The sequence below is a fragment of the Pleurodeles waltl genome, chromosome 1_1 (assembly GCF_031143425.1).
Source record: "Pleurodeles waltl isolate 20211129_DDA chromosome 1_1, aPleWal1.hap1.20221129, whole genome shotgun sequence".
NCBI classification, from domain to species: Eukaryota; Metazoa; Chordata; class Amphibia; order Caudata; family Salamandridae; genus Pleurodeles; species Pleurodeles waltl.
The window spans coordinates 852746682-852772948 of NC_090436.1; the positions used below are offsets into that span (position 1 = coordinate 852746682).

Consider the following 26267-nt stretch of genomic DNA (forward strand, 5'->3'; position numbering starts at 1 on the left):
GTTCTTTTGGTAAATGCTGAATAATATCCTGCATTTCGTCCCAATGTGCTCTGTCGTAACCGGCGAGGAGGGCCTGTGAATTGGCGATACGCCACTGGTTGGCTGCTTGCGACGCCACTCTTTCTTGCCGAGTCGAATTTACGGCTTTATCAGGGGGTGGCGCATCCCCTGACGATTGAGAATTTGGCCGCTTTATTGCGGCTCCCACTACAACAGAATCCGGAGGGAGCTGCTGTGTAATAAGCACGGGGTCTGATGACGGAGTTTTATATTTTTTCTCTACCCACGGTGTAATGGCCCTTCCTTTGACCGGTTCCTGAAAGACCTGTTGTGCATGCTTAAGCATGCCTGTTAACATTGGCAGGCTTTGATATGAAGCATGTGTGGATGCCAGTGTATTAAAAAGAAAGTCATCCTCCACTGGTTCTGAGTGCATAGTGACATTATGGAATGTCACCGCCCTAGCCAGTACTTGCATGTAGGATGTGCTAACCTCTGGAGGAGAAGGTTTTGAAGGATAACACTCAGGACTGTTGTCCGAAACTGGTGGGTCGTATAGGTCCCAGGGGTCTGCATCGTCCTGCGTCTGCACAGTATGTGTAGGTGACAGTGCCGTTGGTGTGCCAACTGGTGACCTTGTCCGTTGTGGCGAGTGAGGTGGCAACATTTGTGGCGAGTGAGGTGGCAACATTTCTGGTGAGAAATGTGGGATTGGTGACCTTTCTCTAACCACCTTTGCTCTTGGCTGCTCAGTTTCAGTCTCTGCATGAAAAGCCAATTTTCTTTTCTTTTAAACTTGAACAGAGGGATGGTTTGAATTTTTCCTGTGTCCTTTTGGATTTGTAACCTTGGTTGAGTTTGGTCAAGCTCTTCCAAATCCAGCTCCTGCTCAAACCTGTGCCTCTCTTTAAGTTGTTGTGAGAGCTCATGTTCTTCTGTATAAGAAGTCTTTTTCGGCTCCGAAGCTAGTTTTTTCAGTACCGAAACACCCATGGATACGGTCGGTCTCGGCTCCGATGGGCTCTTTCGAGGCTTACTCGATTCGACCAATCGATGTTGACTCTTTTCGATGCCGGTTTCTCGACCCGAGTCGCAAGACTTCGGCACGATCTTGGCCTTTTTCAGTGCCGAAGATGTTTTTTGGTCACCGCTTTTCTTGTGGGTCGAGCCATGGCCTTCTGGCAGTGCCGTCCCCGAGGCCTTCTGTTTTTTTCATCTGACTTTGGGGCTTAGTCGGGGCAGGTGTACCCACTTTTTGTCCTGCCGTCGGTGGCCGGTCTCGGTCGAAGTCGTCCGATTCCGAACCCTGGATCGAGATAGCCATCTCTTCTTCCTTGACGTCGAGGTGTTGTGTCGACTTCGATGCCATCTGCAAACGCCTTGCTCGTCGATCTCTTAAGGTCTTTTTCGACTGAAAAGCCTTGCAGGCCTCACAGGTATCCTCTCTGTGTTCTGGCGACAAACACAGATTACAGACCCAATGCTGGTCTGTATAAGGATACTTGGCGTGGCACGTCAGACAGAAACAGAAGGGGGTCCGGTCCATGAGTCTTCTACAACGGGTATGGTCCGGCCGACCAGGCCTCGGTTGAGAGCGGAAGCCCCGAAGGGCCGCCAAAGCGGTTGTCTCGACGGTGCCGATGTAGCAATAGAAACCCGGTCCCGAACGCAACAATACCGATGGATTTCGATGATTTTCTAAATTTTCCAGATTCGAAATACGGAGCGAAGAGGAACACGTCCGAACCCGATGGTGGGAAGAAAACAATCTAAGATTGAGTCGATACCCATGCGCAATGGAGCCGAAAGGGAGGAGTCACTCGGTCCAGTGACTCAAAAAGACTTCTTCGAAGAAAAACAACATGTAACACTCCGAGCCCAACACTAGATGGCAGGACCAGTGCACAGCATGTCTATATGCAGCTACACATGCCATCGAACATATATACATATATATCTCAAAGCATACAATACAGTGCAGCATTGCCTACTCCACCTGGTCCGACTCCAAAGGGAAGCAGAGTGTATAACAGGTTTGCAGTGTCGGGACTGGTATTGGCTAAAAGGGGTATCGTTATCCGATGGATGTCCTCTCAAGGGCCTACTCAAATAGTGGAGAAGGGGTATGCGAGAATGGGCACTGGCAGAGAATGCCAGATCTGTGAGGTTAGGGCAGACAATACGATGGGAAAGGATTGCTTCGATGGCAAGGGATGATGCAAGGACTGTTCGCCCCAGATGAAGTGTTGCTCGAATGCGAATTTACCTTAAAAAAACAAAAAAGACAAGACATCTGGCAAAACAGGAACAGTTTTGTTTAATTAAACATTACGGCCGGAACAGCAGTTCAAGAACCGGGGCCTGAGGACTGTTTCCCAAAGTACATCAGTGTGCAGTGAGGTTTTACACAGAGGTTTTATACATTCTTCTAAGTACCATGAAGTAATTAAAGACATTCCTTTCTTGATTGAGAATGTGAACAGTTGTCATGGAGTCATAAATAAAGTTCTGATAACAAATATAGGTGAGCCTTGACCTTGCATGGACACAATGTGCGTTAACGAGTACACGTCCAGATGTCTGGACTGAGGGGCATGTAGTCACTGCATGTGCTATGTTCTGATTGGTTAAGTGTTCCTGGCTACATGTGGCATCTAACATTATGGTGTTTTTGGGAATGCACACACCCCTTTGGCCATATATGTTGTACTGGGGACAATCTCCTGAGACCACTGTGGTGTCTCTGCGCCTATCTGTGGGATTGGATCTAAGTTTCATGTTTGCGCGTTTGTCTGTCAGCTTTGGGTCACCCCACCTATGACCTGTCAGTCAGTAACCTCAGGCCTAGGTCTCGGAGCCTGCCTGACCATGTATCTTCATGCCGGGTTGACAGAGAGATCACGACAGGGGAATCTAATAATAGTGATGCAACTTTGTTCATGTATATGAATGTGTCATTGTGTGCATCAACATAGATTACTTGAATATTAATATTCCCCCCTCTAGTTGAATTTTCAACTACACCATCAAAACCATATATCACAACAGTCACACTGTTGGGAACTTATTGTCCGACTTCCCTAGCTACTTACATTCTATCTAATTTGATGACTGTGTTTTTACAGCAGGAAACACCCACTTGCAGGAAACCACACAAAAATAGAAATACGATGAAAACGGACAACAATGATGTGCACAGACCAGTCAGCCACCGGGGGAGTCCGGAGAACCAGTTTGTGAACCACTCCTGCTCCGGGGCACCTCCCTCTCACGCATGTCTTTTTATAGTCAGTACAATGCTTGGATGGCAAGACCCAGAGTCCCATTGTCCATGTCATTGTCCGGTATGAATTTACAGCAATTTGCACTGATCTTTATGCATACTCCACCCTCCATTGTGGTCAAGTCCAACATGTACTGATGTTACATCACTATGAGGCAGATGGCTCTCAGTTCTTCCTTGATTGCATTAAGGCTGAGTTCATAATTTTGAGCATTTCCCTCCAGGTTATTTGCAACCAGCGGGCATTCACTTTTGTCTGCAAGATGATGATGGGTATGGACCCTCTTGCCAATACCTGGGCGTCAGAGAACAGTACGAATTCCTCTAGAATATGCTTGTACTGAGCCCAGACAAAATAATCAACAGTTCTTTTCCCTTGAGCCTGATGAAACAGTCTTCTTCCTTAGAGGGTGTTGGCACAGTTCTGACTGAACTTCTCCAGGAATGACCAGGGTTGGGGTGTGCATGGTGACGTATGAGAAGAGGCCGCACCACCCAGGGACGAGCTGAGTGTATGCAAACTCGCCACACTGCCAATAAGTGTCCATCAGCGTGAAGGTGTCCTACTGCATGTGTGGAATTTGCAGGATTGCGTTCGTACTCAGCGGAATTGGTTCTTTGCCTCTGAAACATAAGGAATACAGTGTGAGTTCCTGTACAATTAGTGGTTGTCCCTTCCCTTCCCTTCTATCCATGTATACCGATCTATCTCAGTGTCCTAGATCTCCTGACACGGGGTATCTAAGCTGTTATTTAACCCTCCCCTACAAGACCCATTTCCCTTCATATTATTGAGGTGTTGTTCCTGCACTGAAACTACATATCTAGGATCCACTTGCTGTTAACAAAAATAGCCACAGATACGCTAAGGGCCACCCTGGGACCACAGATGGAAGCTGGAGCGGATGTGTTTGTGCACTAGTTAGGTGGTTTTGCTGCCTCCAATAATCTTTTCTCTGTAAAATCTCGGGGCAAACTGTATCCTCCACTATAACGCCCTCTCTATCCACCCTATCTAGCTCAGTTTGGATATCGCTAGGCTTGGTGAGAAGGTACAGTGCTGTAGGACTGGTCTCATAGCTGTTCAGATTTACTACTACCTTAAGGGGCGCTTCTCTATTAGGTTGTATTTTTGTCCTAATCCTACATGGGTATAGATGGAGAAGGCATTTTGCTTTTTCAGGGGCTACCTTTTGGAATAATTAAAGCCTTTCTGTCCCCACTGCATATAGTATCAGCGAACAGATGTAACATGACCTGGCTGATGTCTCAGAACCCGAGGCGGTCAAGTGCTGATACCACATGTTGTGTAAAAGGGTGCTACGTAGTGCACGTAGAATAGTAGTTTTGGGTGCTGTGTAATTTTAAGTGTCGTGGGAGAGGCCCCTGTCCAAGCACTGTGACATTTTCTAAATAGACTCTATTAGACTAGGCTGCTCTTTGGAAATGCATGGATGCAGTAGCACCCATATTGAACAGAGGGTGCATAAATGTATAAAAACACAACTTGTAAAATACAGTAAGTATTGAGATGATTCAGGCGGAGATGTACATGGTTTTCTGGTGATGGGAGTTTCCCCCCCCCAATCTTGTACCATATCTTATTTGGACCTGCGGTTTCCCGGCTGTTATTTGGAAACTTTGAGGGCAAGGAGGAGGCAAAAATGTTGCTACATGGAGGGTTTGGAGCAAGGCCAAGAACTCGTAAAAGTTTGCCCAAGATATGGGAATGCACTGAGACAGCTAGATGTACTGGTGGACCCACTCTACTGACTCCGCACCATGCAGTGCTTTGCAATCTGTCGGAACTCGTGAGTGTATTCTGAAGTTCATGGGGTCTTTGGTATCCCAACTGTACATAAAGCCTGGCTCCCGAAACTGGAGGACAGCTTTGTTTTGGAAACAAAAGGGGGCCTCCATTTGACTGGAGGCTATTAACTTTCTGTGGTCTCTATTGCTGCTGGGACAAAAAGACAGACATTCTAGTCCCGGCTGGGTGCCCCAAAATAGGGACCTTTTGACCTCATTATAGGAATCCGTCCCATCTGACTGTTGGTGCGGGGGACCTCGCTGCCTGCTTTCCAAGCACTAGTCGGGGAGTTGCCCTGCCCCTCTTCGTCAGACTGTCTTCCCTCTGGAGTGTGGCCAACTGACCCCGCTCTGGGGATCAGCAGCAGAATGGGGCCTAGGCTCCTGTAGGCACCCTGAAAGGCAGACTCCAGGAAGGATACCCGATTGACAGACCACATACAGCAGCCCTGAGTTTCCTGAACGCAAGTAAAGGCTTGAATCTCTAATGTTGTCTTATTTGCCTTTCTTTTGAGTTTTATTACAGCAAATGTTAAGGTGTGTGCGAAATAGATGCTTGCAATGGGGGGGGTATTACGTTACTGCACATTTGGGTTCTGCGTTTGTGGGAAGGCATTGCTTTCTCAAACAGCAACCTCTCCCTGCTGCAGTTGTGGCCCCGATCCTTGTTGGGCTGGGTTCCCTGTCTGTGGTTGCTGATGCCAGGTGTAGGTCCAATTACCTAACGCCTGTTGCAGTGGTGAAGCAGTGTACTGACTTTGCTTCGGCTGAATATTTGGTGCATTCAAGTTTTCCTTGGCATGGTGTTGTGGATGGATTTTCTGAGGGGACAGGCACTGGCTCATCGACTTCTGCTTGTGATATGCCCTTAGCCACCATCTGCCATGTGGCCCATTCTGTAGCAATAGAGCACTCTATGGGATCTGGCTGCAGCCAACTTCCCTGATTTCTATCGTTGGAGCTATATTAAAAACCTCTGGGGTTTTGCGGTGGAGCTCCCTTCAGAACTGGTGCCATTTGCACACTTGCAGCCAAAGTGGCCCCCCTCGAGGACTGTCTTCATCAGTTTGGGTTGAACCAACTTAGTGGTGTCTCTCTGGGCTTATTCCTGTTTTTCCCTGTCCCTTTCCTGTTTCTTTTTGTGAAAATGCAATATGCACACTTCTATCTCCTACCACAGTTTGGTGTCTAGCCCTACTATGCTGTCCAAACAGTTTTGTATTTCGGTGGAAACCCCCTTTTTGAGGATGTTGTAAAAGAAAACGATCTGAGGGCCCGTATTGGTCCATGGCTATCCTGTCTTCTGTCTCATCGTTCTCTCATTAATCGGTTATGGTCTGCTCAGGTTTCATTGATTCTGCCATCAACCCTCCTTCATCTGGGCAGTCAGGGAACATTTCCCAGTCCATATTTGGTGCCTGTATGAATCAAATGAGGCCCCGTCATGGTCTGTATTTGTCAGTATGATTGCTGGGATGCAAGCTCAGGCGAACACCATGTTAGTCTGCACTCCGATAATACTCCTTAGCAGGTTTTTAACATCACCTATTGATAGGGTTATTCCCGTAGTGTTCTTCTCGAAGCATGAGATCCATTTCCTTGCCCCATCCAGCAACTGCAGCACTTTGTCTCTTAACCCTTCCTTATCCATCAGAGCCCACGGCACATAGATGGTCCCTGATGTGCCCACCTGCAGTAGTGCGCATTTTCTTGTTTTGGGCAGCTCCACTGGTTTCTCTTCAATAAAGCGATCCCATATCGTTAGACAATCCTGCATGTAAGGGAAGTTCCACTTGGTATCTCCCCTTCCGTGCTGAATGCAGTCTTCCGCAACAGCTATGTCCTCTGACAAGGGTCTATCATACTGACCACTTCCTTCGGTTCAGCGGGTTAGGAGGTAGCTGTGCAAAGATCTCGCCTTCCTCTAGAGCTACTATATTCCTTGGGGTTAGTTTATCTGTTCTGCACGTTTGGGAGGAGCAGAAGACATCCTTGTCGCTGCTCTCCTCATGTGCACGCAATTTGCGATCTTGGTTATTTTGTGTCTAAGCTGAAATTGCATGAGGCTACCTTGGTCCATGACTTCTTAGTCAGCCACTCCCCTTTGTTGGTGCTCTGGTGAGGTTCAGACCCCAGTCAAAAGCCTCCTCTCCAACTCTACCTTGGATTCTTCCGTAACTGGAGCTCTGTACCTATCCCTGCTCTTCTCGGGTGGTGGGTGCGCTGCCTTACTCTCTCGTTGTGGTTACAGGGTGCTCGCTCTCTCCTTAATTGACGCCTTTCTATTAAATCCAACCTAGACTGCCTCCTTCGTTCTGAGCTATGTGCTGTTCTTCTTAGTCGGGACCTGCCCTCAAACTCGCTTTCCCTTTCCTCGGCTACCTGAGCATACCCTTGTGGCTCCCCTTTCATCATCTGATTCCGGAAGACAGGGACCCCTTTCATCACCCTCACTAGTTATCTCCTTGTTCAGAACTGCTATGAATCTCCCTGTCACTCAGGTGTGTTCCCCATAACTAGTGGGAGTGTGTTCTTTGTGCTGCTGAGGTTTGGTGGCCTGGAGGTGACGAATGGGTGGGTGGGGGCTGAACTTCGGGGCACTCTAATGCTGAACTGGCGTGATGCTGGTAGTGCCTGAGACTGTTGGTATGTTAGTCTGTCATGTCTAGTCCCAACAGCTTGTTGTTCGGTAGGGGCCCTTTTGGGCTCCTTCGACCGGCAGATTGGTGTAGTCTAATGCAGAGATAGCAGGCATCGGGGAGAGCCCCTTCATACCTACATATGGTGGGGGAGGTGCAGATGCCTTTGCTTTCTGATTGTGGGTTGGTGTAATCATCAAAAAATATAATGGGATTCGGAGGAATTGAAGGTCCAGTGCATACCCTCCAGAGACCGTTCCTAACAATGAAACGCACTGTTCCTAAAAAACAAAAACAAAACAATCAGGGAGAGTGCTAGGAGGTCCTATTTAATAGGGAATCCTATACAATAGGAGCAAGAGTCCTCACACACCCAAATGGGTGTCATGCTTCATCATCGGACCAGCTCCTCGTCAGACTGGCGCTGCAATGTCTGACGGGCACCACCCTTTCGGGGGGCTCTTTGCCGGAGTTCTTTTTCGATGATGCCTCACTGTCCCCCAAATGAGTGGGGAGGAAAGAGAAGAGAGGAGAGCAAGAAAACTAAACCAAAAATAAAATTGGCTCAAAAACTCTCTGAGAAATTAATCTTTATTGGTGCAGGGAGCAGGCCAAGATTAAAACAATTACCAGGAGAGTTGGGTCGATATAATGTCCGACCAATTCTCACATGAATAGGTAGTCAAGAACTATAAGACTCCCCTAAAAAATCGGGTCGACATGTTTCGCGTCTGTCCGGTCCACAATGGATCCAATGACGCTTCCTCAGGACCTAATATAATGATGCTTCTCCACATACAAAGTGCTCTTGCCTATAACAACTGACAAGCTAAAGCAGGAACTTTAATCAGTCACTTACATAAGTCCATTATGATCCAGTATGTCAATCCTATTAGTCGCCCTGAAAATGTATGAAGATCAAGTCAATGAATAATGCTCAAATTAATGTGAAAAGAAACCCATATAGTCAGGTGTATGGTTAATGTAGCACACAGTGATCGTGAAAAAGTAGCACACCATGACAGTACAGAAAACATTTTATGCTTACCCTCCCAATTAGAGACAGGGCTTCATGGGATCACGCAGACCGTAGGCCTGGTCCATATAACACGCTGCATGTCATATAGAAAAACATATATATAACACAGTAATACACAGGTGAGAGTCAGGGAAACATGTGTGTCAACCTACTAAAAAAATGACAGTAAATTCGATATCCACTCATTACATAGTTAACAACGAAATGGGAGGCAATCCCACTACGTTGCCCACTTACTCATCAATTATGGTTGTCTCACATTCAGTAAAACAGTTTAGTAGGTATATTTTTCTTCATCCAGCCAAACAAGCTTATTTTACTAGGGATACCTGTGTTGATCTCTGAGTAAGGAAATTGCCGAGTCTCAAGGTCAAAAATATTTGGTCAGCCGAATCGCTAACTAATGGCCACAAGGTTGAGATTAATGGGAGGTAGCCCATAGAAAAACCCAGTCCCCAACGGGTTAAAAATGTAAGTCATCCTCGTAACTGCTTGCATATAGTCCACATTCATACTCCACACAGGATACCTAGCAGGGTACTCACAGAATAGTGACCGGCCGTCGGCGGTTGCTCCTACCCCGGGTCGCGCTCCCGAACTGACGAGGGAGACGCGATCCCGGGGAGTTGAAATGGAGTCAAAACCGGAAATCGTCCGACTCGTGCGTTGCCAAGCAACGTATGCGAGTCTCAGGGCCTGCAATTACGTGCTAGCGACAGTGATGACAGACTACTGTCAGGCTCTTCGTGGCTCGCACGGCAGCCATGATTGAGTGGTTCTTATTAGAAGCAGTTCATAGTCAAAAGAATACGTGAATATAAAGGGTGCACCTAATGAAACGAGGTTAAAGTAACCAATACTCAGCATGTACTGTGACACTGTGAAATGCATCTATGATTATCGTTGTAAGTTGAAAAAATGCCTCCATTGCAGCCAATATGTCGTCACTATCATAGCAAATGGGGTGGTGAACAGTCTCACTATTGTCAAAAAGAATAGGTCACATCAAGGGTGACATCAATATTTCTCACAAGAGTGTTAAAAAACATATACAGCCTGATGGTGGGGAAAAAGAGAGACTCAGAGGGGGCAGGTGATTGTGTCGAACCTCTCAAGTGAAAAAGAGCCTTTTATTGAAGTTATCACGATACTGTTTTTAGCTCAAGAGGAAAAATTAATCCAAGGGATGTCGTCGTTTAAACCCTTACGGTGGGTTCCAAGTTTAAATACCCAACGTTGTTCTAGCTCAAAGAGGGACTCTGAGCTTCCATGTGGGCATGTCTGTAGTACGACCCACCACATGTCATCTGGACTATGCTTTACTTCAATATAGTGAATGCTTAATTTAGTAGAAGTTCGTCCGGTTGGTGTAATCAGCCTGGGCTTCCTCAAAGGTGGCCCATAATTCTAATTATGCTTCTCTATTGTTCTTATTTTGCCCTGTGTATTTTGTTTGTATGTGTGCTCCAGTATGTTCGATTTTATTGGTGTCAAAGGTTTCTTCTTTTGCCCAGGGGAACGTGTGTGCCTTAGTGAGGTGTGTGTGTGTGTGTGTGTGTGTGTGTGTGTGTGTGTGTAATTTATGACAAAACTTGCTAAGCTTTTTAGTTTGTGTGGGGAACCTGTTTTGCATATGCTTTAGAGGTGAATCCATGCCAAATTTGGGTAGTCTTTTTAGGGGATAGTTACTCTTTTAGCTTTATATTTTTAGGGTTCTTAAGTTATACACTTCTGACTTTTCTGTTTTTAGAGAATATAAAGTTCTACTCTGGTAGTGGGCAAATATATACACAGAGATTATTTGTTTTAATTAGCTCAACGTTATATGCTCAGATGCATCAAAATAAATATTACACAGACACAAATGCATTAGAAGGATCACAACGTAGGAAAAAGTGCAGTTTATTCAAACAGCATGAAATTTCACATCAAAATAGCAAGCTTTACTTTGTTATCAAATAGCAATTTGTAGGATTTAGCAACGTCTTCATAGCATTATAACTTATTGACAAAACACAAGACAACCAGAGTTACATTAATTTACCAGTGTTACAATATCAAAACAACACCATTTCAACTGGGATGAAGAAAAGCTGACGAGGCACAAAAAAAAATAAAGGGGACGGACTTGTCCGAAATACTTCGGCCCGCTCCTAGCGCATGCTATCCTGTGGCCAGGGGAAGCTCTGCACAGTACTCTGTACCCAGGGAGCCTGATAATCTTGTCGTTATCGGCTCCAGGGTAAACATAACAATTTATGCAGAGAAAGGAATAACTTTAGAAACCATAGGCCCTACTTGGCCAAACACAAGCTATGCTTAATCTCCTGGATCCCAACCATTCTTGAACTCTAATGTCCAAATCACCCCCTAAGGAACACCTAGGGGTTATGCGTCGCACGCAGCAGTCCAAGTGAACACCCCTCTCACTTCTTTCTGATACCGTTTTAAGAAATGGGTAGCACTGAGAAAACCTGTTTAGCCTAGTAAAATTAAAGCGTGGGCCCTATATTGCACCCAAAGCCTATGCGTACCATCTGTGCCACAACCAGCAGTCCAAGTGAAAGGCACTTCTTAAAACAGATGCTGACCCTATATCACATCCAGGGCCTATACATACCATCTGGGTCACGTCCAGCGGTCCAATCGATCAACCCTGTGTCACACACTTCCGCTGGTTATGCTTTTCTCCTAGTTTGCCACACACCTACTGCTAGGACTAAGGCTCTGATGTAGGCTCCTACCCTTCTGATGACAGCTTCAGGATGGACCGCAGCCCCGTGGACTCAGCAGAACATCCGATCAATTGCAACACCTGCTCACTTTTCTGGCTGCGCGAATGAGAATCCCTCCAGACGGGGTCCTCTTCCTTCGGTAGCAGTCTGAACCAATCCGCTCCTGGCTGGCTCGCCAAAATGTGAAATCACCCTAAAAAAAATAAAAAGACAAGAGGCGCCTGGCAAAACAGGAACAGTTTGTTTAATTAAACATTTCGGCCGGTAGAGCAGATACAGAACCGGGATCTGAGGACTGTTTCTCAATCTACACCAGTTTCCAGTGAAGTTTTATACATTTCTCGGAGTACCATGAAGCAAACAGAAACATCCCTTTCTTGCTTGAGAATGCGATCAGTTGTCACAGAGTCATAAATAAAATTCACATAACAAATGTGTGCCTCAACCTAGCATGGACACAATGTGGACCAATGAGGAGGTATCCAGATGTCCGCTCTGAGGGACGCGTGGTCGCTGCATGTGCTGTTTTCTGTTTGGATAAATGTTCCTAACTACATATGGCCTCTAACTTGATGGTGTTTTGGGGAATTCATGCACCCCTCTGGCCATCTGTGTTTTATTATGGCCAATCTCCTGGGACCATTGAAGTGTCACTGCGCCTATACGTGGGAGTTGATCTAAGTTTGTTTGCACATTTGCCTGCCGGCTACGTGTCACCGCACCTGTAACCTGCGAGTCATTAAACTCAGACCTAGGTCTCAGAGCCTGCCTGACCACATATCTTCGTGCCAGAGTTAACAGAAAGTTCACAACAGGGGAATCTAATAATGGGGGTGCAACTTTGTGTATATGAATGTGTTACTGTGTGCATCAATATCGATTACTCCAATATTAACACAAGTTGGATGGGAATCTGGTGCAGGGATCACTGGGGTATCATTCTAGGGACACTATGAACACTAACTCCCAATAACATGCAGAGGCACTATCGCGAGTGATGATGGTTGTCGGCAGTAAGAGGGAGGGAGTGTGATGGAGCTGTACACGCATATGTGTCTGACAAGAGACCTGTCTCTAACCAAATGAATAAAATTCTGTTTGAAGTTTTTCTTTCAGTTTATGTAACCTTGTTGCATTGTTATCTCATATTATCAATAAAGAAATATATATAAAAAATATGACTTGGCCATTAAATTTAGATAAAGAACATAGCATTGTTGTATTTATTATAGTATTTTGAAAATATGCATTATCTTACAGCAAATTAATGATTTAGAAGACTGCTCCATATTCTCAATTTACTTTGTCATCTTTCAAACACCTGGGCATAGCAACTTGAAACATCTTTTCCCACTGTCACTATCATATTCTATTATCGAAAAAACAATGGTAGGTAAACATGGCCAATTTTTTAATTCACAGTGATAGTGTAAAATATATTGGTAGGTTAGAATGTGTCAACATTTGTGCAACTACCACCCTGCAGAAGTTACATTGTCTCATGTACCTGCTTTATTAAGTTTAGCAGTGAGTATTTTGGAGTTTTCTAATGTTCTTGACCCCAGCAACACCCATACAGTGAAAAGAATTGATGGACCAATGCTGCTTGTAAGCTACGCCTAGGGAGACACACCTCTGCAAAGCAGTTAATTGCTTTTTAAATTACACCACTCAGTTGGCAACAGTTGGAGTGTGCATGTTTTATATCCCCAAGTCCTGCTTCCGAGGAGATGTCAGAATGGCTTTTGAAGTAAACCAACTAATCCACAACACAAAAGAAAGGGGAGAGAGTGGGTACTTCTTTTCCACCCTCCTTACCTATCTATATCTAAACACACAAAAGGAAAAGGAGGAATACTACTACTCTTATTGAATCAGGGGGCACACAATGTAAAAACGCATAGTTCTTAATAAGTGCCTCATTCACTAGTAGTGACTTGCTTCATCATCGGGCCAGCTTTAACATCCCTGTGCATGCACGCCAAGGATGGAGCATAAGGGAGTGGGGAAAACAATATACACATATACAGCGGACTCTACTCTGCAGAAAAAAATATATTTAGATAAAACTACCTCATGGGACTCCTCCTGGTCCTGAGGAAGGACGAACTACCCATTGAGGCAATTAGAAACGGTTGAAACATGTCAACAAGAGAGCAGACAGGAGGGATGAAGAGGCACTAATACCCCTGTGTCATCACCAAAAGTAATTTTAATCCTATCCAGGGAGTCCATAAATAAAGGAGGACTTCCATGAGGTAGTTTTAACTAAATATATATATCTATATATATTTTTTCCCTGCAGCGTAGATCCCCATGTATATCTGTGTATTTTGTTGCCCACTCCCTTATGCTCTATCTTTGAAGTTGGCTTGAACAGGGATGCTGAAGCAGGCCCGATGATGAAGCATACCTTTATTAGTGGGTGAGGGCACCTTTTTAAAAAAAAACTATGCGTTTTTTCATTGTGGGCCCCGTGGCAAATGCACACACATCCCAACCCAAATTTCCACCTACAAATCTATACATCATACAAACATACAACAAAAAAAAAAAACAACAAAAAAAAAGCCATTCCTACTGGATTAGCTGTAGATGGTTCTTATTTAGGAAACTAAAGCAGTCACAGGCCTTAATGAAATACAGTGAAATGGATTGTGCAAGTCATTAATAAAACCGTTCTAAATACTCTCACAAATTCCATTTACCAAAACAGCATTACAACAGTTTGCTTATATAACATAATGTCTAGATATGGCCACAGGCATTATATTATCTGCAAAGAGGTGTAACACATGCTAATGCCAATATACGTATAATAACATTACCAAAAGTGCCAACTGAATCAACTGTTCATTTTTAGGTTGCAGCCTACCAGACAGCGGAACATCACTACTCTTAACCACTGCACTCTATGCCAATGTACTCTACACAACTGCACCTCTATGCCGCTGAACTCTACGCCACCCTACTCTGCATTACTTCACTCTATGCAACTGCATTCTATTCCATTACAATTTACGGAACTATACTATACCCTGCGTCACTCTATGCTACTCTACACTATTCTACACCACTGCACTCTATGCCACTCGAGACAACTCTGCACCACTGTCCTCTGCGTCACTCAACTCTACACCACTTCACACCACTTTGCGTTGCTAAACTCGAGCCCATGCCACTCCATTACATTCTGCGACATTCTCCTCTATTATGCATCACTCTAATCTAGGCCTCTGCATTTTCTGATGCTGCACTGTATGCAGCTGCGTTTAATGCCACTGTACTGAATGCTACTATACTCTGCAACACAATGCCAATTCACTCTACACCAGTCCATGCTACTGTATGCCAACCCAGTGTCTGCCACACTATGAGACTCCACACTATGCCACTCCAATACACAACACACTCTGCCACTCTACTCTCCTCCACTCATCGCCATTCCACTCTATGACATTCCACGGAACTCTCCTTTACGCCACCAACTTTTGTCATGCTGGTGTACAACATGGCTAAAACACACTGGCAAAGCTAATAGTTCTGGCATAGGCGAGTTCTACTGACTTTGCCAATGCTCGTAAAAAGCTCAGGATTATTTCAAAAATGTATTTTTCATATTTTTACACTTGTTTATGTTTACTTAGTTTTCTAAATTGTAACTGGCAATTCAGGTAGGTCTGATAAAAATATTCCCACTTAGATTTTAATAAACACGATTACCTAAGCATGTAAGGCAAACGTGGAATGTGTTCATGCATTCAAACGTTTATGAACTGGATGACCTGCATATTTTCATGGTGACATGCTCAAACCACTTTCACACTTTTAAAGAGCAAGTACCACAATAACAGTATAAGTGCTTTTAGGTGGAAATCTAGCAATTATACACTTTACTAATTAAGTAGGTCATGTAGTCGACAATTTTGAATGATGTTTGCCAATACAAAGTACTTCATTCACATCAAGACTTACCTAAATTTATCCATATTCCTCCTGGTTTGAGTATTTTCCAGATTGTCTCAATGTAGTCAATGATATTATGTGCTGTGTCTATGAAGAAGCAGGTTGCTATACAGTTCCAAGTATCTGTTGAAAAATAAAAATGAGATGTTCATAATAACCGCTGTATTCTTACCTCAAAGGCTGTCGCTCACTCACTATCATGTTTGGTAAGTGCCATCACCTTGTGGTGGTAAAGGGTTCTGAAGGTTCATTGTGAATTGCTACTACATTATAATAAAAAATAACTAAAAGTAAAAAAACTAAACAAGAATATCTACATTTATGCAGGGCTACTGGATTTATGCACTTGTGCAGCATCCGCTGCATAGTTATGGACTTAATTCATCATCTGCTGCATAACCTGCAGATTTAACAAACAAAATGTGTTTCTGGCTCAAACAGATCAAAAATGACTAAACATGTGGCAACATGTGTTCCTGCGCAGTGGAAAGCCCTACACAAAGGTTGACTGGTCATCTATCAATCGCTTATAGCTGTATCTGGATTTTAAACTGGCACTAATAAGGGGAAATCTATGCCCAGGCAGTGTGACTGTGCAAACAATGGCAAAATTATCAACTATTACAACCAAAACAAAACATGCAGCGTTACACTGCAATATTCTACCTTCTCTTACTGCACAATTTAGTGTACCCTGAGGAATAAGTTGGTCCCCCTCACTACGTAATTACAGTGGCCTCACATATATTTTGCATTCCACGTGCCTGATACACGGCCTCCATTCTCACATCCAGCCATCATCCACCATCCTCTCACCTGGCATGTTTCCAACAGTTTGTGCAAGTTGGAATCGTTTGTTCTGAACAGAGGACGTGTATCTATCAGTTTTATACTCTAGTCTAGCTCTCCCATTATCAGAAAGAAAGGAGCTGACAGCATACTTGTAGCCAGACGTAAAACAGTCAGTCTCATGAACTTGCTGTGCCTTACTGTTTAACAACCTAATCCTTATAAAAACATGTGAAGTTCAATCTAGCTGCACTACTTATTTCACGGGCAGGTATGGATAGTTTTGGACACAGATTTACATCAGGAAGAATTAAGATGGCTATAGGAAGGTGCATGCCACAGTGATTATGGTATTGTATGTCTCCCTCCCCCCCCACTCACATCTGGACCAGAGTCACCTGTGCCAGCAGGTAGGATTGTAAAAATATCAAGGTTGCGGAAAACATTACTCAGTAAGCATCTGTCTTTAGTGCTACTACAGATTCACTCTTGCCATCTAGTGTTGGGCTCTGGCGTTTGCAAGTTGTTTGTCTGTGATGTTTGTCTGTGAATAAGTATTTTGAGGTGCACAATGTGCTGTCTCTCCTCTTTGTGGGCAATGTACATTGGCACTGACTCCATCTTAGCCTGCTTTTTCGCACAGCGAGTGAGAATGGGCATTGAGTGTAGAGTGCGTGTAGCATGGTGCACTTTTCAACTAGTTAACAGTAGAAGAGATTGGTAATCAACAGTCTTCCCAGGAGGAGGGCAGGAGAATACAAGTGTACAGCACCACACACTACAAACAGATGTTTGCAGGTTAGTGTTTTCCATTTGAAGCAAGTGAGGCTGTATGTACACATGCTCTGCCTAGCCTATGAAGCAGTACCCTTGTAAAGTGGTAGTTCGAGTGTGCCAGATGTAGATGCTTAGATCAAAGTCTTTAAGACCATCCAGGCCCACAGCTTGTTGGTGGGCCTGGATGTCCACACAATAACGCCTTGTAAACGTATGCGAGTTGGACCAAGTGACCACTATTAAAAAGCCATGGTTGTCCTTTTCTTATGGGTGGAGTGCGCCGTGAGCAGGACAGATAGGACTCTTGTAGCTTTCTGGTAGCAGATTTGAATGCACACGACGACTATCAGTCTTGCTATTCCACAAGGAAGGCTACCTTCCAGGAAAGGAAATGGAGGGGGTAAAAGTGCAAAGGCTCAAATGACGGCCCATGTGCCACGCAAGGGCTATATTAAAGTACCACAAGGGGGAAGAGTGTTCTGGGAGGTATGAACCTTTTGAGGCTCTCCATAAAGGCCTTGACTACTGGAATCCTGGATACGGATGAATGTTTCCTGTTTTGACAGATGTGTATTGAGGAATAGGCAAGGCTTAACTTCTGCAATTTTCAACAGGGGACCGATAATGTCTTGGACATTATCCTTCAAGAGGCCCATGTGTTTGGAAATATAACAGTGAACAAACGTTTTCCACTTTGCAGCACAACAGGCCTACGTAGGGGGCCTACGTGCTTCCTGCAGTCATACAATCTAGAGGAGGTTTAAACAGCCAAATTCTAAGACCTCAAGTGCCAGATCACTAGCTTGAGCTGCCTGGGTTCTGGGTGTCCGATATCGCCTCACCTCTGAATGAGAAAGTCTAGCCTGACTGATTTCTTGAGGAGCATGGAGTACCAAGGTTGCCTGGCCTATGAGGGAGACACAAAGAGAGTGTCAGGGATGATGGTCTCATCTTCATCACCACTTACATAAGGCGTGGGAGAGGAGGAAAAGCATAGGCAAAGATCCACAACAAATTCATTGGCTGAATATTGTCCATGGACTAAGAAGTGGGTACCTGGAGGTGAAGTTTGGGCATTTTACATTTTTAGGGGTTGTAAACAGATCTTTTTGTGGAGCACCCAAAAGCTGGAAGTACCGGTGAAGTGCTTGTGGTGGAGTTTGTACTTGTTAACTTGCCGATGTTTCCTTCAGAGCAGGACTGTAAAGCAGCTGTACACCACCAGAAGATGTTCCTCTAGGAGTTGTACGTTGTGGAGAACCACCCAATGTGGCAGCCCTCGGACTGAAAGGCATACATTCTGTGGAAGGTCATGCCGCTTAACTGCGCACCGCAGTGTGTGAGATGTGTTCATGCTGATGGCTCAGTTGTGGAAATGGGTCTGCAAAAGGCCTGCCCTGTAAAACGTAGAGAGGAGAGTGCTGCCCTTTATCAATACGATCTTCCTAGTGACCCTCCGCCTGTGACTACTGTCCAGTGAAACACTCTTGTAGAGACCACATATGGAGCCTGCATGGGGGTACAATAGAGATGCATGATGCCATTATCCATAGAAGGGGCATCACAGTTCTGCCTGAATCGACAACTGGAAAAGAGGCATAAGCCACTGGAATGCTATTGCCCTCTTGTTTTTTGGCAGTCACCATAAATGCATTCAACAGGGATCCCGGAAGAGTTGGATCATTTGAGGTTGGAGAGTGGACTTAGTGGCAAATATGGTGAATCTCAAGCTGTGGAACAGAGAAATCGCTGCTTGAGTGTGGGCTATGCATTACTGATTGCTGCTGCTCTTAATCAGCTAATTATTGACACTGTGGAAGACATGAGTGCATGCCCCTTCACAGGTGGGTGAACACAACTACTAGGCACTTTGTGAACACCCTTTGAGATGTAGTCACCCGGAAAGGAAGTACTTTGAAAAGGTAGTGATGTTCACTTACCACAAATTAAAGGTGCATGCAGTGGACAGGGCAGAATATAGGAGTCCTTGGGGTCGAGCACTGTACTGCCATTCTGGAGACAACTAATGGTGTCACTGGACATGGTCTTGGCCCTGGACACTAACTCCTCCTTCCTTTTCCTGTACTCTTCTGGGAGATGTTTTACAAGTCCCTGCATCTCCTACAATTAGAACTAGTAATGACCAATGAGAAAGGTGACTGGGATTGCAAAATGGGTGGCCTCCTACCCTTCTTCAGTGAAGAAAGGGTCCTCATCTCTGAAAATGTCCAGAATCTTGCCGGAAGTCTATTGAAGCACCTTGCTCCTTTCCCTTCGGTATCTTAGGGACTTCTTCGAGCAGAAGGTGAGGAAGGATTCATAAGAGTCATCACTATAGTGAGGAAAAAGACACAGTGTGCAGAAGTTGTGATGAGCGGACTACGGATATTTAAAGTTGAACTGGGGTCAATATTGAAAGACTGTCAGTACCATCATACCTTTTTGCTCTGCATTTGCCGCTCTGAAGTAGAATATGCGGGATACAGAGGCACCCCTGGTGTGTTGGGGAGTTCAGCATCTGTCCAATGATGACGTAGCGTGTTGAAAGGCCGTCTCATCAAGAGTTGGTTTTTCCAGTATGTCAATGTTGAAAAGTGATTTTGTGGGCCAAAAAATAAGTGTTGAAAACAAACTCCGAGCCCTCATGGTATATGTCAAACCAGATGTCAGAAAAAAAAAAGACTATCGAAGATCGATTCGATGCCCAGAAGGGATGAGTCACAGAACATCTTGTGACTCGAAACATGTGTCCCAAAGTAAAACTTGCAAGAGTTCAACCCAATACTAGACGGCAGGAGTATGCAGAGCATGAGTATCTACAACATCACATGCGTGAACAAAATGTTACAGCATTGAAAGTTGATCTCCTGTGTGCGACCTTCATAGGCACAACAAGCCTTATCCCCATCTATACAGCTCTAAATTTCACCACCCTATTCCTAAGTCATTCCAAAGAAACAACTTTAAAGCATGGCACATACTCAATGAGAAGATTGTCTCTGTATCATTAAACCATCATAGTAATTCCTCTACAAGGTTGTCCTTGCCTTTCACCTTTATAACAGGTTGTGAATCAGATTCCATAGCTCAAATGATGGAAGGAGGGCAAAGATACAGTTAGCAAATATACTGCAAGGAACCTCCTGCCTGGAAGTAACATCTTGTTCGATAAGCTTTATACACAATGTAATGCTTGCAAAAAGCAAGCAGACTGTGTCATGCTGCTGCAGGAAAAAATGCATATGATGGAAACAGGCCTTTGGAAAGCCAGTGATGTAGACTTGTCCCAAATGGAGAAGAAATACATATTAATTGTAGGACAAGTCTAATGTCAAAAAATGTTGACACACAGGAAACTGTCACTTAGCTTCATGTGGCTTACATCTCTAAAAATTGGTAAATTAAAAATGTTCTACATAGTCCCCTGGGGAGGCAGCCTCTTGCACATTTGTGGTCATTACGAGTTTGAAGGCTAAAATCAAGAGAATTTTATGACTTAAAATAACCCACTTAAATGCAGTATTGTACACCACACTTCTTTCATTTCTAAGTGTTACAAATAACACTACTATTACCCAAGTTAATTTACAGAACTTGGAAGGAAGAAATTGCCACACTAGGATTCAAACTTGTGGCTTTCAGATCCCTACTGATAATGTAGAAAGCATTCAATGCTTTTTATACTGAGCATTGTAAGCATTATGAAATGGTTACTTACCAGTAGGAGTAGTTTTACAACATCAAGAGTTTTCTGCATTCACATGCTGTGCATCTATTCTGGCATCTAGTGGTTCGATCTGGAATCAGGTCTTGTCTTTATTCTTTTTATTTTTTGTTTGTGTGTGTGGGGCTCCACCACCACCACCATTCTGTGTTGAGTACATCCCCTGAGTTGTGTCAGACGGTGTCCTAGAAAAAATGGTCACCATCTTCAGATTTTTTTCTCCTGAGGCTCTTGTCAGTTGAAACTTTTCTCACTTTGAAGTGTAGTCCACCTCAACTGTTTGCTTTTCCCTGTGCCTGGGAGAGGAGAGTGGGTCGCATGTGAATCCAGAAAACTCTTCAGGCAGCAAAACTGCTCCAACTGTTAAGTAACAGTTTCGTTTTGCAGCATAAATGCTTTTCTGGATTTACATGCTGTGCATCTGATTACCTAGTGTTATTTGGCTCCTTCATGGGTTGAAATGTAGTTGAATTGGCAAGTGTTATCTCAGTCTCACATGTGCTTCTCTGTTTACCTGGAAGTCCACACAGTAGTGTTTGGGGAAGCTGTGTTTGGATGACCATATCAGTGTTATACTGATGACGCTAATGGACATGTTTGCCAATAACGCTAGACGTGCAGCCTTCTTTCTGGGTGACTATGCCCTGGGACATGCAGGTAAAGTTTTCTTTGTTTTTGTGTAGCAGATTTGAATAGTTTCCACAATCCATCGTGCAATTGTTCCGTTCTCTATCAGCATACCTTTGCTTGACCTGGCAGAGGTGAAGAGTTGATTCCCTTTTCAAACTAGTTTTGTCTCTTGCAGGAAGAGAGTGCCCTTCGCACATCATGGGTGTGTAGTGCTCTTTCGACTTTTGATCCTGGAAAAAAGCTAGTAGATGGATGGTTTTACCGATGTGGAATTGCGATACTACTTTTTTGTAGAAATTGACAGCCTGCTCATAAAACGACTTTTTCTCACAGACTCTGTAAAGTTATGTGATCACTATTAGGAATGCTGTTTTTAATGTTAAGAACTTCAACTCCATCTTGGCCATGGGTTCAAATGGTTTTGTCATTAGTTGCATTAGTATTGTGCTCAAGTTACACTTTGGTGTGGGTACTGCTCTTGATGGCATCACCCACTTTGATTCTTCCAGGACTTGCTTCCACACCGCTAGTGTGAAGAGACTCTTCCCTGTCGTTCTTTGGTATATGGAACTATGGTAGCCAAGTGGACTTTTTGTGGTGTAGGTCAGACTGCTGTGAGTGAGGTATGTTAGCACCATACCGTACTCTGCCATTGTTTCTAGCTTTTCACGGTCACTGTCCCAGTGAGTGTATCTAATCTACTTATCTGTACAGCACTTCTAAATGCTCAACTTCCTAGCCTCCTTCGGGATCTTTACTGTTGGACCTGGCATTTTAGCAGGGTCATCACCAGACTTTTTGCCTTCCTCCTCCTATTTTTCTGACCTCTTTTTGTTGGCTCTAGGACTCTGGGCACTTTACCACTGCTGATAAGTGCTAAAGTGCATGTGCTCTCGCTTCTAAACTCTGTATGATTGGCTTACACCTGACTGGCACATTTAACTTACCTGTAAGTCCCTAGTATAGCGGTATCCTTATACCCAGGGCCTGTAAATTAAATGCTTCTAGTATGCCTGCAGCGCAGCTTGCGCCACCCACAGAAGTAGTTTTTCAAATCTGTCTCAGGTCTGCTACCCCAGAGTCTGTGTGTGCAGTTTACTGCCAAAGGGACCTAGCATCTAAATTTACTTGTCAGACCTGGAACTCCCCTTTTACTACATATAAAGTCACTCCTAGGGTAGGCCCCAGGTAGCCCTGTGGGCAGAGTGCTGTGCATGTAAAAGGTATGGCATGTCTTTATGTACTACATGTCCTAGTAGTGACAAACAGCCCATGTAGTTTCTCACTACTGTGAGCGCTGCCTCTCTTATAGCATTGTATTCAAAATGTCCTAACATATGTAGAAGTGGCATTGTCTGATGAATGAGTGGTAGCATAGGTATGTTTGGTATGGTTGGCATGGTAATGAGAAATGCTGCTTAGTGGTGTAGGTGGATTTTTTATTATCATTATAGATAAACATTTCTCTGTGCTTATGACTCTGGTGTTTTGCAGCTTGCCTCCAATCCACGTCTGGGACAGAGTGACAGCATCTGCATGCTGAATGGTCTTCCAGGGCTGGGAGAAGTAGGGGCGGGCACACAAGCATCTGAAAATGCTGTGCCCTGGCCTCACACAAAGGGCTCGTTTACCCCCCACCCCCAGCCCAAATGAAGTCTGGAGCCAGTGCTGGAGGAGAGAAGGGACATTCCTGGAACCAGTAAGGGCTCTTTGGAACCCCCCTCACCCCTTTTTCTGGAGGCTGCCAAAATGAGTATATGTACAGGTCGCCCACATTTTTAGAGCACTTTTGGACTGGGGGCCGAACCTCTGCCAGAGGGACTGCCTGACTGTGCAAAGGACCCATCTGCCGTGCCCGTCTGCCCCCCTCACTCCCCGAAGCAAGAGAAGTCAAGAGGAGCCGCCAGCGACCTCTCAATTCAGCACGAGACGCGTTCTTTTTAGTGCCCCAGGGAACGGGCAGGCACTGACTTCTATGGATTCTCACAGCCGCGACTTGGTCGGAGGATACAGAGCCGCTGGCTTGCGGACACACCTACTTGAAGCTGTCCAAGGGCCGCTGCACTCTGTGGGGAGAAGAGGTGGTAGCCTGGGAGACCCTGGAGGGCTCCTGGTATGCTGCTCCAGGAAGGCAGTGCCACCTCTGGAGACCAGGGCCTAGGAGGGAGCCTAGCTGCCAACCAAGGTCGCAGATGGTCCGCAGGTCCTCTGCACAAGACCTGCATTCTACGCGGGGAGAGGTCTGCCCGCTGAGAAGGAAGGTGTGGGGCCCATCGCCCTCACCACCCGGATCCCTAATAGCTGTGCTGCATACTTGTGGGCAGCCACCCTGCCTGCACACGGGGAGATCAGGAGTGGTCTCCCCGCTGACGGAGTAGGTGCGTGAGACCCCCCCATATCTCCTTGGACATACATTTGGGGGCACTTTTTCAGGACGGCTCGCAGGACGGGAAGAAAATCCTCAATGGAGGTCCCGTCCTGGCCAAGCCTCGTCTTTACCGTAATTATGGTGATAGGAGCACCAGAGCTCATGTGCTGGGTGTGTGCATTACTTTTAGCACCATATAACTTCTGTAAGAAGTGGCGACATGCTGCGGCATTCATCCATAAGGTGCTTCGGGCCCTTGGTACATGTTCCGCCACTCGTTGAGAGGGTTTCATGCCCCGATTTATAATGGCTATGACAACAACCATATTTCAGGATCGGCATGACCTGCATGAAGGGGGTAGTGTTTGTGTATGGGGAAATAGGCCATATGTACATGTGTGTTACTGTGATTGCCACACATGAGGAAGAATTTTATGACCTATGCCTATTTATTATGGTGATAATAATGAGCTGCCTGTTGGGCAATGTTTCATTCTATGTGCATTTATGATGGTGTCTGGACATCTACGATAATGTGTTTATTACGCCATGTGCATTTCTGGTGATAATGATAACCTGACTACTGCTTGTGTTGCAGACTACCAGTAACCTATATGTTTACCTGACTACTGCTCATTGTCGCAGACTACTAGAAACCTGTGTGATGTTCTGACAACTGCTTGTGTAGCAGGGTATTACTGACATGTTGCATTTCGTCTTATGATGGTTTATGGAATACAGTTTATTTTAACATAACTTGCCGTTGTGTTTCTTCTGTGGTGTATATACTGTGTCACGTGTGTTGATAATACGCTTTACACGTTGCATCTGGGATAAGCCTGACTGCTCGTACCAAGCTACCAAGTAGTGAGCAGGGGTTATTTTGGGTGTGTAAATCCCTCACCCTACTAGAGTGGTGGGTTCTGACTGGCTGAGATGCAGGACTCGAAAAACTACTCGACCACTCGCTATGGCAAGTCATATTTGATCAGGTAGAACTATTTTTAAGACTTACTCGCCCCTTCTAGCGAGTTGACAAAGAACAGAGGTTATGTTCAGTCAGAAAGTTGAGGAGCAATAAAAGACGCTTTTAAATCTTGTATGTCACAGTTGCTCTTTGTTCACAGATAGAGGTCAAAAGTCAGTTTGTCTTTAAATTAATTTTCCTTCCGAATGCAGAGTTCCAGGATTTTGTAAGGTGAACTGTCTGACCTGCTGTTTAGAGTATGAAATAAAAGGCTATAGGGTGTCCGGTTTTTCCTAACAGACAACATTTAAGTCGCCAAGTCAAGTGTACAAACATTGCAAAATATATTTTTCTAGTTGAGAAAGCCCATTTTTTTTTTATTTCTGTGGGGAGAAAAAACAGGATAGGATGAAAACAAACATACACTTAAGGCGTTGATATGCAAAGGATATTTTTTCTGAAACCCAGTTTTCACAGATTGTTATTACCCTATATAGTTTTATCAGTCAAACTGCAAGTTAGAGAAAGGTGTTTGGACATTTCTTGGCAATTTACTGTGTGTAGTTAACAGTATGCTACCACATCATGGTTTAGTAATATATTTATTAAAAGTGAGTGTTTAGACAAACTGCGAAACACTCCTGCACTGATGGCAATGCTATTAGTAAACAAAAAGTAATTCATGAGCCTGTGTCCCCTATATGTGGGCTATATTCTTGTGATGTATGCAGCAAGCTTTAGTCTACTTAAACAAAAGAGGTTTCTCAGTATTGAAGAAATGCTGAGCTCATTTGAAGGTGTAATCATATGTGAGAATAAAGAAAAAGGCGACTCTAAACTATTTGCCTAGGATCACACAATTTGAGACCTGTTTACAGGTCAAGTACATTACAGTTAGGTCGAGTAGATTACTCAAGTTACTCGAACTGCAGGTCTAGTAACATTTTTATGATTTTTCGAGGTCTGAAGTGCATACCCTAGCCAACCAGAAACCCCATTTCTAACAACTCATTATACACAATCATGTGAAAGAGACCAGAGCAAGGATTTCATTCACAACAGAGACTAGAACCATCCCATTGAATTTACAGAAAAAAATGCTGAATTATTCGTCCTATGGTGACAACTCTTAATAGAGGTGGAAAAGCTAAGCACAAAGTAGTATACATTATTGCTCATACACAATAAATCTTTTGTGAGGACATTAGCTGGAATTGGTTTTGATTGACCGAAAATATTTGAGTGTTGGAAATCATACAAAGTCCTAGCTTCTGCTTTAATCAGCAACTCGTCCACGTAAGGCAAAGGGTGCCTATCTCGAAGGTATAACATGGGGAGATGGATGGGGGTATGCATTATCACACTATAAGCAGACATTAGGTGAAAGTCTAGGCATCTGCATTGACAGCAGTGACTTCCAACAGAAACCTTACAAGGAGTATGGGTTTCCTTGACTGGTTTATAAAAATAGGCCACCACTTGGATCCACAAATTTCAGCTTGTCTCATCTCCATGGTCCCTAAAATTTTAATCCGTATGTG

General features: G+C 44.5%; 1 protein-coding gene across 2 annotated transcripts in view; it reads right to left on the minus strand.

Annotated features, from left to right (window-relative positions):
* The window catches only part of CARNMT1 (carnosine N-methyltransferase 1), a 340569-nt gene that overhangs the window by 91770 nt on the left and 222532 nt on the right, over positions 1-26267 (minus strand). Inside the window, exons 6-8 of one of the 2 annotated variants that reach the window (XM_069229170.1) lie at positions 15481-15594; positions 8591-8632; positions 2295-3907 (exon numbers count right to left, since the gene is read on the minus strand). In XM_069229170.1, coding sequence (XP_069085271.1) covers positions 3906-3907; positions 8591-8632; positions 15481-15594 — 158 coding nt within the window. In that variant the 3' untranslated portion in view covers positions 2295-3905. Of the gene's footprint in view, positions 1-2294; positions 3908-8590; positions 8633-15480; positions 15595-26267 lie in introns of those variants that run through there. The other variant, XM_069229159.1, reaches the window with a different exon arrangement.